Source organism: Anguilla rostrata, chromosome 14, assembly GCF_018555375.3.
Source record: "Anguilla rostrata isolate EN2019 chromosome 14, ASM1855537v3, whole genome shotgun sequence".
NCBI classification, from domain to species: domain Eukaryota; kingdom Metazoa; phylum Chordata; class Actinopteri; order Anguilliformes; family Anguillidae; genus Anguilla; species Anguilla rostrata.
The window spans coordinates 8,048,676-8,067,115 of NC_057946.1; the positions used below are offsets into that span (position 1 = coordinate 8,048,676).

Genomic DNA, 18,440 nt, shown 5'->3' on the forward strand with positions numbered 1-18,440 from the left:
GTGTGCGGCTCTCGAGTAGCAGGCGGTTGGTAGCGTGCGGCTCTCGTGCAGCAGGCGGTTGGTAGTGTGCGGCTCTCGAGTAGCAGGCAGTTGGTAGTGTGCGGCTCTCGTGTAGCAGGCGGTTGGTAGTGTGCGGCTCTCGAGTAGCAGGCGGTTGGTAGCGGGCGGCTCTAGGGTAGCAGGCGGCTGGTAGTGTGCGGGTCTCGTGTAGCAGGTGGTTGGTAGTGTGCGGCTCTCGTGCAGCAGGCGGTTGGTAGTGTGCGGCACTCGGGCAGCACGTGGTTGGTAGGGAGCGCGTGGCAGGCGTGTCTCCTAGCATGTGCCGCTGCCGCCTGCTGCCGGTAGGGCTGACGCACGCCTCCTCGCTGCGTCACTAATGCCACCCGTAAGCTCCTCAGCAGGGGATTCCAGCGTGCTGCCGCGGGGTCACCATGTGCCGGCGCACTTCAGCGCAATACGCGCTAATGCTCTCTTTGTTAAACCGTACCGTTAAATCTGTACCGCTGCTGCGCCACTACCACTCTACTCACACCCAGTATAGACAGATCCATACCAATAAATGGTACAGGCATATGCTCCGCCGTAATGGGCAACGAAGACAAAAATTTCACGGAAAATAAGGAAATTGAACATTTACTGGCAAACATCAATAATTTATGCTACAAATCATAAATGATGCAGCAATACAACCCAACAATATACCTTCCGCATCGTTGCCTCGGAAATTCAGTTCACCTCTGCTATAAAACTACGATTTACTTAAACTGAATTTAAAACAGAATTTGAAATTAAGAGTATGTAGTTATGTAACAGTTTCTAAATACTGTTTCCAAGCTGTTCAGGGTACATTAGACTAAACATTACATAAAAATCTTGCAGTACAAAATGTTCTTCTCTCCACTGCAGCATTTTTTATAGGATTGTATAAAATGCAGAAAAGGACACACAAAGAGAGAGCGTCCTAGTATGAACTTCTAGCAAAGGCATTACTGTAAACGCCTGTACTAATAATTATTATCTTGCAAATATGCTACATCTGATCCAGGATACAGAAATGTTTCATTCATTTATTTATAATGTACAGTTGTGTGTACAAATAAATCAGGATGATACTACACCCAAAATCCAACATAATACATTATGTCAACCAATTACACATTTTGAAAGCAATACCGTTGAGGGTTTATTTCAATAATAGATCCATTTTTGCTGATACAATAGAGACTACAACATACATTGATTCACTTTAGTGGAGCACAGTGTGTAAAGGAAATTGAACTTATGGAACACCCCCTGCAGCTAGTCCAGTCAGATTCTGGCGTTTGCCCTTGATTTTTTCTGCTATCAGTAGTTTATTTACATACTGGGTCCTGCTTATTCATTGTTCTCAAGAGAAGACTGGATCATTTTTTGACCTTTTTTTAAACCTTCTACTTTTTTGATACTTGTAACCAAGTTTTGGGGAAAAGGGAGGGCTTTCATTCTCAGATACGTTCACACCTCAGAGCAGAACAGTACAGTTCCACTTGAAATAATAGGTTTATCAGGGCACGGCATTGTTCCCAAATTAGGAGCATTTGCCCCTTAAAATGTATGTGTGCTAACTGTAAAAAATAATTTAGGAACACCTTTCCTAATGGGGATGCATTAGTATTCTCCTAAATTTTTTAGCTTAGAAACAGCTGCTTGGAAAAAAATAGCTTTCATGATAGTATATGCAACAGGCATGTGACATTATAATAATAACAATGATGTTGACAATGGTAATACAAATATGTTTCTACCAAGTAATGTTACACAGGTAAACATGGCAAACTCATGAAACCTAGAAGGAATGAACCACCCTTATATTCAGAAACCCCACTGTAGCACCAAACAAATGTTTTCACATTCAATATTTAACACAGCAACCTGATTTCAGAAGATGTTTTTGTTTATCTGTGTAGTTACAACCCAAAATATTGCTGATCCCTAAAACATGTGACTTGCTAATATTGAGCATAGACAACCTTGGCCTGTATTTATAAACCTCAGGTTAGGAGTGCTGATCAAGCAGCAGTTTTAGATCATAATGGATAAGGGGAACTTGATCCTAGGTCAACACTGACAGTATACTCTGAGAAGCTTTAAGAATTTGAGACCTAATGTTGTACAGTGCATACAGAAGAGAAGCAGCATCTGCAGCTTCTCTAAATTCATAAAGGATTCTGCAGTGAGTGTATGGGCTTTACAACCATGACATGGGCATTCCAAAAGGGAAAAAAAATCATGAAAGGAAAGGAGTCGAGATGCCTAGCGCAGGACAGAGAAACAACAACCCCTCATCCATTCTAGCAGAATGGACAGCACTCAAATGACCTGCAGTTCACCATCATTCAGCCACACTTTTGCTTGTCTCTCCTTGTGCTATGGAGTTATAGCCCTCAAATTGTCCCTGTTGGAATTTATCAAGACACATCACCTGACGTGCACAACAACAATGTTCAGGGCCCAGGTAGTACAGAGGAGTACTGCCCAATGTCATTCCTGCTGTCAAAGTACTGACAAAATGAGGGTAAAATGAAAATCTAATTTCACCCAATCAACACTGTTTAACTAGGCAATTCAGCTTACAAGCTCAATATCATATTACATAGACAATTTATAGATATAAGTGTTGCCCTTCACTGCTTCTCCAGACCACTGCCACCTTACTTGTGAGCAGGCCAAAAACCATGCAGAATTATAAAGAGTTTTTGTTGATTTCCCCCACTTCAATAAAGATACGTAACATCTTCACACCACTCAGATATCATGTGCTTCTGTAGAGTACAAAATAAACAATAAACAATCATCTGAAGTCAACAAGGACTCTTTCATATCTTTTTTTAAAAGCTATTTCATTAGCTTTTTTATATATCTTTAACTCTAAATTCAGATACAAATATCAAGTGCGACCTAACAAATATTCTTCACCATTTGCACCTGAGTCAATTTACAGTATATGTACATGCATACATGTAAATGTTTTACTCATCGGCTGCATTAAAACTGTCAAACCTATTAATTATGATCCCCCTTTTCCAACTGTTCGGTATCTCTGAAGCTATCATAAAATTCTACTGGAAAGATAAACCTCCTAGAATTACACTTCAGACCCAGAAAAACAAATATTAAATGCCATCTTGTGTCACCTTCACTTTTTCCTTCATCTCCTTTCAACTTCAGTTTTCATACTAACTGGATAGAGTAACGACTAAATACCACTCAAACCTGGCTGGACACCGAGGTTAAAGCCTTTGTGTTTGGCCCACAATCACATGCTGATTTACTCTTCATTGGCACTGAAATAGAAACAGTCCTGTTCCAAAAGAATCTCAGACACTAATGAAGTCTGGTGGATTGAAGCCAAAAAAAAATTAACAAAGCAAGACATCATCGCCACATTCCTCATTTGATCTGACGTACACTTATTTTCTGAACTGATGGTTCCCTTCTCGTTTGATCTCATATGGTAACTCCCTTTAAACACACCGAAAACAATGGCAGATCAGAAAGAAAATCGTATTTCAGTCACTTAAAAGCATGTCACTTTCCCAGGAACATTATTCACGATGCACCTATTGCTTTGAAAGTCAATTAACTGCTGTGGTCATTACCTCTTGATAATGAAAGAAACTACTAAATGACCATGGTCTTCACTAAATTTGACATTCTGCTTTAGAGCTCCATCTCTCTAGAATTAAGATACTGGGAAACCCCAATACTGCTGTAATGTGTGATGTATGCAGGACCATCTTCCTCATTATCAGCTACCATGATCACTGAGCAATGGGTGATGTGCAGCACAAGGTCCTCTGAAGAGAACTCACAATGGTGCAACGGCCCATGCCTGGTACCCCTCTAAAATCCTCTTTGTAGAGATCAGCGCACTGATTCAATCACACTTAAGGTCATATTACAATTACACATGAGAATTTTTCTTAAAATTGGATTACAATAAAAATTCCAAGAAATTAGAGACATGCTCCAGATATATCAGGAAAAAATTTAATAATCATGCTAATGCTCTGAGTATTTCCACGAAGAGAGTATAAATTTTTCTTTACTGTTCCATTCCAAATTCCATATAAAATTTAACTGTAAGCCATTCATCAGTATTCTAAAAGAATGAACAAAATCATTCGTTTTGTTAGCTCAAAGCATATTTATTACCAATACGGTCCCTTTTCAAGTAAACTGTGCTGGGCTTCAGGATAGCTTGTTACAGCAGACGCTCAGAAGCACAGTCCTCAGAGTTTAACCGCTGAACCAAGAATGTATTTAATTGTAAGTCACAAACACTATAACAAGCTCATACCAGTGAAAATCAAGCATTCAACAGAAATTAAGTCTCCATTGAAAAAAGTGGAATACTGTCAACATTGGACAAAGGAGAATGTCACAGCACTATTGCATCAGAATACAGTGTAGGGAAGTCAGCAGTGTTTGATATAAAGAAGGGCCAGAACAAAACCACACAGTTTGCAAAGGAGACCAAAGATAGGTTACTTAAAGTGTGATAATATTGTTTGGACACGCAGTGTAGCAAAAATTAACACATGTTCTCATGGCATCTCAATCACTGCAGGTTTTATTATTGGTTCTTAATGTGCACACTCTTGCAGTAGTAGCCTGTTAACAAATAAGGCTACCTTAATGCTGGTTGCAACGCCAATCGTTAAAGGATTCAGATTCTTAAAATTGGTATATCTTGACATCACTTCCAAAGCTACATAAATGACCATGCTGATGTGTTTGTATCACTGGGGTTCTAATATCATCAAGGAAATAGGTCTGTCAAAAACATTTATTTTTATCATAGAGCATGGCAATTGCCATGATTCTGAATGATCTCTATTTTATACATCCAGAATAGACTATACCCAGATAGTGCACAGGTGTTGATGGGCTGGGGATCCAATGTTGCCATCTGCTGAACACTGGCAAAACACATCACATTGACAGCTGGACAGCATACATATTTATTGTATCAAAGTCCACTTATCAATATATTATGGATTCTGAGCACAGCAGCAATGATGAGCTGGTGCATTATAATAATACCATCATCGTGTGCAGTGTGTTTGAATCTTTTCGCAAAGGTCCTTCTGAAAACAAAAGACTGTCTTGCTTTTATTTTCCAACAACTCAGAATAGAGAATGGAGTCCACGGTGTTCACTTCCGTGCTTAGTTGTGTACTGTTTAGCAAAATTATTTCATTTAACTTTTTAGAGCAAACATTGCATACCCTTAACATTAATACTGACATTATAATATTATTCCTAGCCAGGGCACAGAAGCACCTAACTGAAATAATAACATGAAAGCCAACACAAAGTTTACAAAATAATTTGCCGTTGTGGTCTGCCCTCCGGTTTTGGGATACAAGCTGTCTTTAGGGTACGTGGTTTTCAGTTTGGTGACAGACACCACAGAAAACCCTGTACTATGAATTGCAACATCTCCGTCTCCAGCCTGAACAACCTCACTGTGCATGCTTGGCACTGCAGACATACATGAGGATGAAGATATCGCTGTCTTTTTCAGCAAAATTTTGCAAGATAATAATATCCCTTTATTTAACGAGGTTATATAACAAATAGCATGTAGGCACAAGCCCCCTAGCCTACATAATATGCTATGCAAATACATATTATGTCATTTTGGGTTCTTGTCTGAAACTTGACACTAATGTTAATTCCACATGAAGAGGACACACAGCAGAACCATTATGTGAGGAGCTCCTCACAAAGGACCCCTGAATCCAGGTCTTCTAGATGTTGTGGCCATGAAAAGAAACCCTGTGATGCTGTTATACAAAAGATTACGAGAATCCAGGCCTAAAATAACTCTTGAGAGGCCTTTCTATGAACCATGCATGCAAAGGCCTCACTGACCTACTTCTTTTATCCAAATGCAGACCTTTCAGAAGGTGAGAATCTCCTTTTTTTTTAAAAAACAGGTGTTCTGCAGTTTTTTGATCCAATGGACCTCTTTTGAATTTGTAGACATACTAGATCTGGCCAATGGCCTTAAGAATGCACCTACAAATCAAATGGGTTTAATGCTATGAATCCCGACAAAGACAATAGCAGGAAGCGGAGACGCAAAAAACACATAATACACTCAGGATGCTAGCTAACAATAAGACATATATAATATTTATTGCAACAATTCTGGTATTACTGCAAGCTCCTTATGGTGGAGATGATGCATGTACGACAGGGTAGGACAGGGTAAGGAAAACAGTGATAAGGAGATAAACCCCAATAAAATGACTACCCTCCACAAGAATTACAAATTCCAGTCCAAATTTAGTTGTGCTCTGCAGATGAGCTGATCACACATCTGTTCAAACTGCTCAATCACACCACATTCAGACAAAAGATCATGCAATCACATTGCAAATGACACATTATTACAGCCAGAGCTGCGTTCACACAGGCCTGAACTGAGACCACCTTTACTTAACATCATATTTAACACCTCTGCTTAATGTTGTGTTTCTGAAAGGCTTTCTCCATACTTGTCAGACTCCGTCGAAAATAAGGACAGTAAATTGGAATAAGTGACCATCGGATATCGCTTTTTATTTGAAAATGAAAGCAATGCACCTTTCTGCATGTTCCTGGAGTATTTCAGGAGGAACAGAGAAAGCATCATCCAATGCTGACATCAAAAGACCTCTCTCGTTTCTCAGCATTGCAGGCTGGTTTACAAACCGTCACCCGGCAACGGCTGGAATGGACCCAGATGTCAGCCTTTCATCTTTCAAACTCTCCATAGCTCCATAGATGTTCCTGTAGCAGATGTTTGTGGATGGAATCTCTGATTATTCATCCCTTTTAACAGTGTCTATCCTCATCTGACTTCATAAGAAGTGTTTAGAAAAGACAAAAATGATTTTTATTTCACTTTTTTTTTTTTTTTTTAACATTAAAACATTACGTGTGAGATGGTGACAGTGAGCTAAAATAGAAAAGAAATGCATAGCTCCTCGGTTAGACAAGCACAGATCTAGATCATTGGTCTTCCATACCTTTTGACCATTTTTGATATGAAATACTGACTTAGGCAGATCGCAAGTGAGCCAAGCTAATAAAATAAACCTTACAAAAAGTCTTGTCTACAAGTTCTTGACAATACATTGGCAATAGGTTGGCTTACTCAACAACAGTATTATCACTACAATATATTAAATATTAATTTTGTATTAAATACATTCCTTTGATAGATCCAAGATAGGACATCCCCTTTTAGACATTATTTACTAATGTATTAAATATACACTGCATTGCTGCTTACAGTCGGTGTTAAAGGTGCTAAGGGTTAATCATTGATTTAATGTAATCAGGCTTGGTCATTTTAAAGGACTTTGAAATGGAAGCATGTTTGGGAGCCCCTGACTAGAGAACGGCATCAATATTTCTGCCAAGCTGCAGCTTTCCAAAAAGGGCTCAATGTTAAAAGCCACTTTTAATGCTGAAGCTTTAAAGCTTTTCTACCTTTCCCCCAAAATTAGACATGAATAAATAGGCTACCACAGAATATTGTATTGTATAATGGAGACGTGGTGCTGCTATCTAAAAAAATAAATAAACAGAAAAGGCTTGCATGCTTTTTCTGAAAGTTGGAAACATGGACTGCAATTTTTTCCCCCTGTTTGATAATGTTGTTTCAGGGCAGAAAATCACTTGAGGACTTGTTGAGAATTAGAAATAATTAGAAATGAATGCAAATGAAGCATGAAATCATTTCTTACCTACACTCACACTTTCAAGTTGTCATCAAGGCTGTGGACACCGAAAGGCTAAGAGAGGCAGAACCCCAGCCCCCCAGCCCACAGTTGCTGCTCCCTAAGACTAAATCCCATGGTAGAGCCACTGCATGCTATCAAATCAGTATCGATGGCTCTTTAAATCCTATTCAGTTCTTTGCTGGACATGAATTTGTTTGTAATCTGTTGTAAGCTCTCTCTCTTTCTCACTGATAAACCCAGCATCTGCATGGCCTTTTGACTCCTCTTCATCATACCAGGCAGGTGCACACCTTTGCAAAAACATTCATATTTAAAACACTGCAAGGAAAATCAATCTCAAAGACATGTTTAAAAAAGCCTGAGGTCTTGTTTGATATGAATGAATGGGGCAAATCAACTTACATCAAAAACTCACGTTCCTGTTTTTTTTTTTTTTTTTTGGTTTTTTTTTTTGAAACCTTCTCTTCTGCAGCTAAATTCTGTAGCACCCAGTCATGTAAAAAACAGCAATCCACAGTCAACAAAAAAGCCTTGGTTCCAATGTATCCAAAGCTGTACGGGAAAACACACTCACTCTGAGATGATTCAGCTCTCAATGGAGCATGATGTCAAGGAACGATCAATGACAAAATTTTCCACGTTTGCGAATTATTGCTTGATCTGTATGGTAAGAGTGAGAGGGTCTGAGTCAGTGCATGACACCACCACTCAGCTGAGGCGAGGGTGAGATGCAGTGAATGTCAATTATGCGGGGGGGTGGGGGGGCAAAGTGAACTGACAACTGTGCGCGTGTGTCACTCATTTTTCCTGCCTCTGATTTAATACTGACTTTGGCCCCATATACTGTACGTATGACTTTTACACAAACATCCTGCTGTGAAGCTTGCGGTCTGTATGAAAAGAAGTAGTGGCTTGCCATCACGTGTTGGGGAAGAGCACATGCCTGTCTGCACACTCCTGAACTGATAGTGAAGGTTGCTTCAATGAGTACAGCTACATGCCTCCCAACACAAAAAAAGGAATCTATAAATGCTATAAGCAGGCATGCATTTTCTCATTAGATGGTAGGAACTGCAGCCATAATCCGTAGTCTATGGGAGAAGCAGCCTACAGGTCGTGAGATATGTTGAGCATACAGTAAATAAAGAATCTTTTCGCACTTGCTCATGCACACACCACACACTAACACACACACACACACACACACATACACACTATTCTGTGATTGGAACATACTGCCATAGAAACTACAAACAGCTGTGTCACCAGCTTGAATCTAAGAGTTTTATTTCAAGAACCCGAAAACAGTATTTAAGTGGAGCAAACATGGCCATTTAATGGAATAAACAGCTGCTGAGTGCTACTCATACTCATTTTCCCTATATATCCAAGACATCCAAAGATCTTTAGGTCTCCAGCAAGTACCTAGACATGTTGGCCAAGAACCCAGTGTCCACGGTCCACCCACCAGCTACCTAAATTATGGCTGAAAATAGCAAGACAGTAATCCTAAGAATACCTGAAATAAACTAATAAAAACTGACCGCAAAATAACTGTTCTGCCAATGACCATCTCAGTCTCCAGACTTAAGCCCAATCGAAGATGTGTGGTTTTAAATGAAGTGGGCAGTCTCCAAGCACAGAATGAAGGATCTGAAAAGATCTTGAAAAATTCTTCATGGAGAAATGGTCAAATATCCTCCTTAATATTTTTCCAAACCTCAAACACATTATAGAAGGTGACCTAGTACTCTTATCCATGTGAAGGGAGGGTACTAAAAGTACTTAAAACAGCATAAGTGTGATTTTGTGACACCTATCTTTTTCAAGAAAAAATATTACTTGTTTAAAATCTCTCTGAGAAGCTGTAGTAGTAAACAAAATATTATTTTCCCATGTTTGAGCATACTGTGCTACCTATTTAAAGCAGCCTTGTATGAATAGCTTTATCAAGAGAGCACTGTAAATTAACATTGTTTAAAGCCTCAGTATCTGCACTGGAGGTTATAAAGTCTGTTGAATATGGAGTGAGGCCTTTTAATTAGGTTGCTTAAATATATGGATGTTTGGGCTTTTGGTTTACTTGTACTCAATCAGAAATGGGTGTGAGTCGATGTGTGGATGTACTGGGTGTGCAACTGGTGTGGCTGTGGGTGGGTGCCCTCTTGGTGTGCTCAGTCATGCATGCATTGAGACACGCCCTAGAATAATCACTGTGCATTTTTAATAGGTTTTTTAAAACATACTATTTTAAAGAAATTTAAAGCAGAAAGGTAATATCATATAATAACACTTCTTTAGGACACAGGAATATTGCATATTCTCTTTTTTTTTAAACCTGATGCTGTGCATAAACAGCATCTGAAGACACTGTCACCTGCTCACATGTGATTTTTCACACTCCAGTCCAGTTTTGCCCAAAAGGATAAACAGTGTACCAGAAGAGGCAGCTCAAGTTATCAACATTTTTACTGTGATTCTGCAAAAAACGTGATGTAGCAGTCAGTGCCTTAAATGATACACTGTCAAGGCTTAAAAAGCAAAACAGCTGAGCTCTTTGATCTCACAAAACACCATCTTACTTCAACTTACATGACAAATTGCAAGACCTTTCAACTATCAAACATCAGCCTTATAATGAGAACTGATTTCCCTAAATTTTATGAACTACAACTACAGAGATCCCCCAAATACGTTTTTTATCTAACAATGACAAATGAATTAATATATGCATGGGGTTCAACATTATGGACCTTCCAAATGTTACTGATGGTCATAAAGGTGACACTTGTTCTCCAAAAAATACCATATTTTTGGTGCGGTATTGATTCACATATAGATCTCTCACTTGTTACATAGTAGTATTATAGATCTAAGCAGTTCTAGCAGTACTACAGTTCTACCATAAATATGTGTGGGTCAGGTCATCTAATACAACTGTTTTCTGGAAAATTAAAAATGGCAAATGGAAACAGCAAGCACAATCTGTGAGACAGAAGCTTGCTTTGTGCTCGGCGCAACTACAGTAGGCTACAAATAAGACATCTACTGTCTGACGTGCAGGAAAACACACTGGGTGGACCATGCTCCATTGCACTGGAACAGCATCATACCATGAGCACCAACATAAACAACATGTAGCTACTCGCAGGCAACAGGCTAACAGACACGAGGAAACTGTTCAAAAAGAAAAATAATAAATAAAAAAATAATGTGGTTGATTCACCAAATGACAACAGAACACCATGCTCCCAAGCATGTTATAAACTTAGACTCCTATGGCAGTTCTGAGACAAACATATCCCTACTTAAAAGAGGATGTGTTGTGCATTATCCTGTTACTGAAGAGAATGAATAGATTTGTGTTTCTGAATATTTTGTAATTATTCATCTTTGTGATTTCTTTAGATTACTTCAATGTCTTTCAGTCTAAGAAACAATTAATTCCATCACTTTTTGGGACAGGTGTGCCAGATCACAAGTAATAGCCTCTTAGGAGTATACATCATACATGTACACGCGCACACACACATATTACGTAAAGAAATAAAAAATAAATTTTTTAATAAATAAATTTAATTAAAAAAAGCACTTCAATGTGGGACTGGTAGAAATTGAAACGTGACATCAAAATCATATTGCAACACAACCAACCCGCTCATATAGGTACACATGAGGTGTAGCCTACAACTGTAGGAATCTTCCTACATTATTACAGGCCTATCTTTGCACACATTGCGGCTGGTATGTGAAAGACAGGTTCTGTGTTATTTTTATGAATCAGCACAACTCGATCTGTACCTTAACGCTGGTATGGCTCGTCTGCGTCTCGGCCTCGATGCAGATATGCCCTCCGCTGTTTTCTCTGCGCTCCCGGTGCGAATTGGTTCGTGTGTGCCTGCTCTGGTAAGCGATAACTGAAGGTATGGTGTCTGCCGCGTCCGTCTTGATAAACAGGCCGTGGAGGGTGGCAGCGGTACCCTGGGATATAGTCGTTGTCTGGTGAGGGGAGTTGGACTCGTCCGAGTCCCTGCAATAGATCACCCCGCTCTGAGAGACGTGAATACTGGGAGCGCAGCCCATGCCTCAGACAACGCTCGCTGCGCAAACCCAGATCTCAAATAAATCCAGTTGCTTCTATGTCTGTTATGTTTTCCTATTCTCTCGCTGTCTGAGTTCTCCTTGCTGTCCGCTCAGTACATCGCTTGTTACTCACTATCGCAGCTCCCCCACATCTCCTCTTCTGTCCACTTGAAGACATCAAGAAAAATGTTTTAATGTTTCCTCCTTTTCACCTTCAAGCTATCCCGCTTATTCCAGCGCACCGTCATCTAGTGCTTTTCCTCAAGCGCTGCTTGCACGACTGCTACTGTAATAGCATTCTAGCTGTCAGTTGAAAAAACATATTTGGTAATATTGTAGCCACAACACATCAGATCCCGTTATTGATGCCAATAACGAAATAAACGGTTTCTTTATGGTTGGCTAATCCCGCGTTGCATCTTGTACAATTGGTCGCTTTCATCTCCACATAAACAACGTCCTCATGACTGTCACCGTGTTTCGTCTCTCGAGAAGAATGAGCACGCCCGGGCGAAGCGGTAATTTGAACAGGTCAATTACAACTCACGCACTTCTTTCAGGTCACAGCATTAGGCTATATTGTCAGGAATTTACGTGTGCTAACTTGCGTTGAGCTAGTCCATTCTGATTTTCATCTTTTCAACACTTCTGCTCGCCCCACGGGTCTATTATGAATACTGATCCGAAAATGCATGCCATGACCGTGGGTATAGTAGCCTACAGTATGAATTTTGATTGGAATCTTTGGACCGACCTCGTACCCTCCTATTCAAACCGGTGAATATATATTTACTGGTGACTCCACATACAATATAGCAGGGAGGGGTTTGATTTTTATTCAAAGCTTTTTATTATTTAGTTATTTTCATTTTTATATAATTATCTGAGTTTATCAATGACTGTAGACTACACGTCACCATATCCATCTTAAAATTTCCTGCAGACAAATGTTTTAACAAAAAAAAAAAAAAAACTGAATTACTCACTACAGGAGTGTGAATCACTTGAACACAGGAACATTTCGTGGTGTTGATTCAGCGATGCAGCGAATGCTTAATCAAAAGCATCGCTGCATCACCCAGACTTGTCAAAAGATTTACATCTCTCTGAGACACACAATTTCATAATCCTATGCTGTGTTTGCATTCAGCATTTTACTGTAACAATCTTATCCTTTGCAGGCACACAAGCTACACCATGAGAGAGTTGATTACTGTTAGGAATGCAATAAAATATTTCATTAATTATCACATTCAAATATATTCAGTGGAAACATACAATGAGATGGAGATAACAGAATTAAAGTAATAAAACTGATGGAAATGGTGATGAGATAAAATAAATTAATGGAGGCCAAGTCATTCTAACAATCATAAGGAGACACCTACATTGTTGCTGCTTTATTCCCTCACCAATTATTTTAAAAGTTAATCATAATTACTGACCAGCCAGTGTGACGTTTCTACTCTCTATACTTTTTATGCAGAAGTTATTGTCTGTTAAGGTTTGAATTCCAATTCACACAGCTAATGTCTTTAGTTACATTTTCACCAGGGGGCAGCACAGTGGTGCAGTGAATAGCACCATCACCTCACAGCGAGAGATGCAAATGACCTGGTAGCCTACGGAAGACCACTGTAGTGGATGACTGAAGAATACTTTCAGTTGCAAAGAAAAACACATTTTTAACTGTAAAACAGATAAAGAGCACTCTTTAGGATGCAGGCATAGATGTTACAAAGACTATGATAAAGAGAAGACTACACCAGAATAACCTCAAGAGGGTTCACCTTAAGATGTAAACCACTGGAAAACTTCAAGAACAGAATGGTCATGTTAGAGTTTGCTCAAAAAATACATTAAAAACTAGAGTTCTTGAACAAACTCTTATGGACAGATGAGACGAGTATTAACTTATACCAAAGTGCTGGAAAGAGGAAAGTGTAGAGAAAGAAAGGAATTGCTCATGATCTGAAGCATATCACCTCATCTGTGATCCAACCAAATGCCTCAAGACTTATTGGATGGCGCTTCACCCTCCAGCAGGACAAAGAGCCCAAACATACTGGTAAAGCAACTCAGAAGTTTTCAGGGATCAAAAAGCGGAATGTTCTTGGCTAGCCACGTCATTCATATGGGCCCTGTTACACATATGTGGCTAACTCAGTTAACCCGATTAGTCTGTTGACATTTTGGGATAAACTCTGGATTTTTGGTTTCACAAAGCAAATTCACAATTTAGCCAGACTGCTTACCGGGGCAACAGAGTCTTAAGCCCAAACCTGCAAAACCACAGGCTAATGCTTAAATTAACTGGTGAAATCACACACACACACACACACACCAACAGCTGAAAAGAATGCAAGGTTCTTGTCGATAAACATGCCACCATTGTAAGAAGAGTATTTAGGAAGGAACGTGTTTTTAGATCCTTTAAGGCACTTGTATGATTACCTTTATGAGCGCTACTGATTTAGTCATGAGGGAATTATTTACCTCCAGCAATTAATAGGAATGCACATTGCCTACTCAGAGCGAAGCAAGCCCTAACAGTGATACAAACATTGTATTGACCTCTGCCACCTCCCACCAGTACATTTTGCGATGTTAGAAATATAGGCCTAATAATAAACTTTATTTGTTCATTTGTTTCATACATAAAATGCAAGGCACTGTGCTTCACATTTGAGGACAAGAATAAATTCAAAATAAAACCAACAAGCAGGATACAAGATTACACAATAAATACAGCAGTAAATGAGGACATTGAAACAAGGCAGAGGAAAAAAAAAATGTAAGAAATAAAATGAAAAATAGGCAGTTAATTACCATTAAAGTCAAATAAATTAAAATATATGTAGCCTAGCCTAAAGCCACAGTATAGCCTGCCAAGCAATCAAAAAAGTGTACCTTGCATTCAAAAGGCATAACAGTGTGTTCATCAGATTTCCTGGCCATGCAAGGGCGAACAAATATTAAGGAAGGTTTCTATGTAGGTAAAGATATAATTGGAAAAATGGTTTTGCAATTTACATAATCACTAATAAATAAATGTTTTCATGGTGTTTCCAAATGTCCTGTGGGGTTAACTACCGACTTGTACATTACCTAGTTGAAAATGTAGAATTTCAATTAAGAGGCTATGTTTGCTATATATTTTTATCTGAAGAAAAAACATGTTTTCAACATACAAAAATGCTAAGTTACTCACACACAAAGCACTGTCTAAGTCATTACAACTTATAAAAATCTAGGCATGCCAATAAAAGTATTGATATCAAAGTTAGGCCAAGAAACAATGTTGGATATCTTAGCTCACACAAATTTAACAAGTCATTTTCCAAAGCAATGCTGCTACCCAATGTTTCCTGAATGACTTCAAGTAGCCTAACATGGCCCTGTGTTTTTTCATCTCACCATCTGAAGAGAATGTGGTCATTTCATTGTGGATATTTCTATAGAGAACCCTGAAAAGGGGCAAACTCTTGGTGCTGTATGGGGCATGCTGCCCCGCCAAGGCTTAAAACTTGGCGGGATGGCATACCTGCCATCCCAATATTTAACTTTGACCTGCTGCTGACTCCTTTTGTCGCTGCTGTCACAAGCCCTGAAAATTAGTAGAATTTAAATGTTTCAGTGTGGTGACATTATCAGAAAGCATGTGAATGAAAGTCTTCTTATGTAGGCATAGGCCTACTTAATTTAACTGACAAAGCTTCCCCTCTCATTTTGGCCGCTCTAGCAACTGTATGTTTGATTTGCTAGTTAGGATTGCTTTCTCTTGTTCAGTTCTTGATCTTTATAAGTGAAAAATACGCCTGCCATCAGTGTTGCCATAATTTGGTGATCTAAATCCTCAAAACAAATTGAAAAACAACATAGGTTACATTATGAGAGTTCAAACAAAAATTGCTTTCGTCAATTTAGACTTGATCCCACAAATTGCAGCACTACCTCCATTTATGTCTATATAAAGCATGATCCTGTTTTTAGCAAGCGATACATCACCCGTTTATAGTAGACCCATTGTGGGGAGTTATCAGAGGTGATTTCATCCAAGATTAACTAATCAAATCTTGATTCACGTTTGTGAAATAGAGTAAGCCCCGAACAGAATTAATGAGATAATTTGATACGATTTGCATCAAATTATGTTGGATTGTTTAAGCGACATACGTGAAACAGGGCCCTGACCTGAATCCAACTGAACATGCATTTAACTTACAGAATACAAGACTGAAGGCTAAAAGCCCAAAAACAGGACCTGAAGATGGTTGCACTACGGGACTGGCGGTGCATCACCAGGGAAGATAACCCGCATCTGGTGATGTCTATAGGTCAGAGACTTCAGGCAGCCATCAAATGTAAAGGATTTGCAACCAAGTATTAAATATTATGAATTAAAATGTCTGGCCTTAATTTTTCAATTTTTGAGGATTTGGCAACATCTGTGGCGACTGGTACATCTAAATGCTGCCATTGTACAGTTAGCCATTACCAAACAAACCAAATTAAGAAATATTTATATTTAAAATAACGCATGTTCCATGTTAGATTTTTAGTATGTTTGAACAAACATAAACTATTATTTGGGCCAGTTATAGGCCTATATACAAATAATTATCGGACCTTCCACAAGCGCCCCCTGGTGCAAAAGGGCTTCATTTAGCAGGACGATTGGTAAAGCCATATTTCGAGCTTTCCAGCTGTGAAGTTTCAGAGGTTGTAAGAATACATTTTTTCCACTTATGTTACCTATAAACAGTGTATATCTAAAATAGGTTTCTAACAGTTAACTGGTGTGTGAAGCATAGCATCATATGGTAGATTAATACATTACATACATTATCACATTGTATTCCAGATTACACTTGTTACAACGCAATATCCAGTAGGCCTAGCCACCTTAATAATCCAATGTAAAACACTTAATTTAAAGTTCAAAACGCTATTTTAACCATCGCATGCATCCCGCCTACATGCAGCTCATCTCGATTTCTATTTTAAAAAGTGTAGCCTATCACGTGTTCAGCACATAACAGCATGTTGCCTAATAAAAAGTTTAACGTAGCTCCTTTGTATTTGCGCCTGTGTTAAGACCGTTTTTTTTGTTTTGAAAACAAAATAATGCCATCGTTAAAACTTTCAAAACGCAGGGAATAAGTTAAATCTATTAACGCGGTAGCCCTCTTGTACTGCGCAGTTCTCTCATAGAATTGACTGCAATTCGATCATTTAATAAACTCGCATAATCCAGGTGAACAGCATGCGGTCAATACAAGTGACTCAACAAATTATTTAGTCACCCATATAGAGGTTTACGCATCCATTCAAGAATAAATGAGTAAATTCCCACTTACCACTTTCCGAGGACCATTAGTAAATTCTTTTTCCTTCTTCTTTCTTTGATTCATTTCGTCATTAGAAGTCGCTGTACGATGCTTACAGTGGTAGGTTTAAACGTACCGATAATTCCGGTCGAGGAAGAAATGACAGTTTCACAGAGGAATGTGTCATTCACATTCTGATGTTGAGCGACATCCAACCTGAAAACATTCAGACTTTACGGTCGGTGTAGACTCAGAACTTTTCCTCACCAACGCCACAATGTTCGTGCGGTCCTAGTGCCCTCTTACGTTATATGAACGCTTTGGACACGAGATGCCCTATCATTCAACATTTCAACATTTAGCAGCTTGCACTGAAAGAAAGGCAGGCCTATACATGTAACGTCCATGTCTGATCACCAGATTTCAGTACATTCAGGCGTTTTGGTATTTTTGGTATAGGCTATTTAGTAGGTCAATTTACAATAATAATTTTGTGATTAAAGAACTGCTTTCATTTCCACAGACCCTTACACATATCATACATACATATATACATATAATCTGGCAGACCATAGTATTGCAAGTTTTGGTTTGTTTTATGTTTAAATTTCCACCCTAATCTTTTAATGTAATGTATTAGTAATAATTACATATATGAACATATTTTATACATGTATACATTCTCTGAACCCAGTTGCCTTGTCCTGAATACCATGCATTGGCTCACCTGTCCATGACCACTGCCCCAGGTGTCCCATGTCAATAATTATATATCTTAAAAAGGATTTTCTCATTTTAATTTCATATGTAGAATATTTGCTCACAGTCCAGTGAAGCACATTTAATTAATTTATTCCTGAGTTCTGGATATCTCCCTGTCTTTTTTCATTGAACACGGACTTACCACATAAGGCAGTAGTATTTCACAGTTCAACTGAAAACTAGGTATGGAGACTGATGATTGTCAACACCACATGACCTTGGATAAATGACAAAATATGTACTATTCATTACACTGAGAATAGTGTCCTGGTTTAGACTGGAGATAACCCACCACAAGCCTCGTCACTATGACAGATAAGCAATTGTTTAAAGGAATAACCACAAAAGATATTATTCAGTATAACTGGCTTTTGGAAGTGTATCAAATAAATGGGCAAATGTACAACAGCACACGCCTATTAATGTGAGCAGATTATTTTTTCTTTAATATTTACATTAAGGGCATGTGCATAGAACAGGAAGA

General features: G+C 38.8%; 1 protein-coding gene across 2 annotated transcripts in view; it reads right to left on the reverse strand.

The window, feature by feature from the left end:
• Positions 1 to 17,577, reverse strand: part of pde8b (phosphodiesterase 8B) — a 55,159-nt gene extending 37,582 nt beyond the window's left edge. The window contains exon 1 of one of the 2 annotated variants that reach the window (XM_064308743.1): positions 17,225 to 17,577. In XM_064308743.1, the coding sequence (XP_064164813.1) occupies positions 17,225 to 17,278 (54 nt within the window). In that variant the 5' untranslated portion in view covers positions 17,279 to 17,577. Of the gene's footprint in view, positions 1 to 11,582; positions 12,607 to 17,224 lie in introns of those variants that run through there. The other variant, XM_064308742.1, reaches the window with a different exon arrangement.
• Between the last annotated feature and the right edge of the window lie 863 nt (positions 17,578 to 18,440).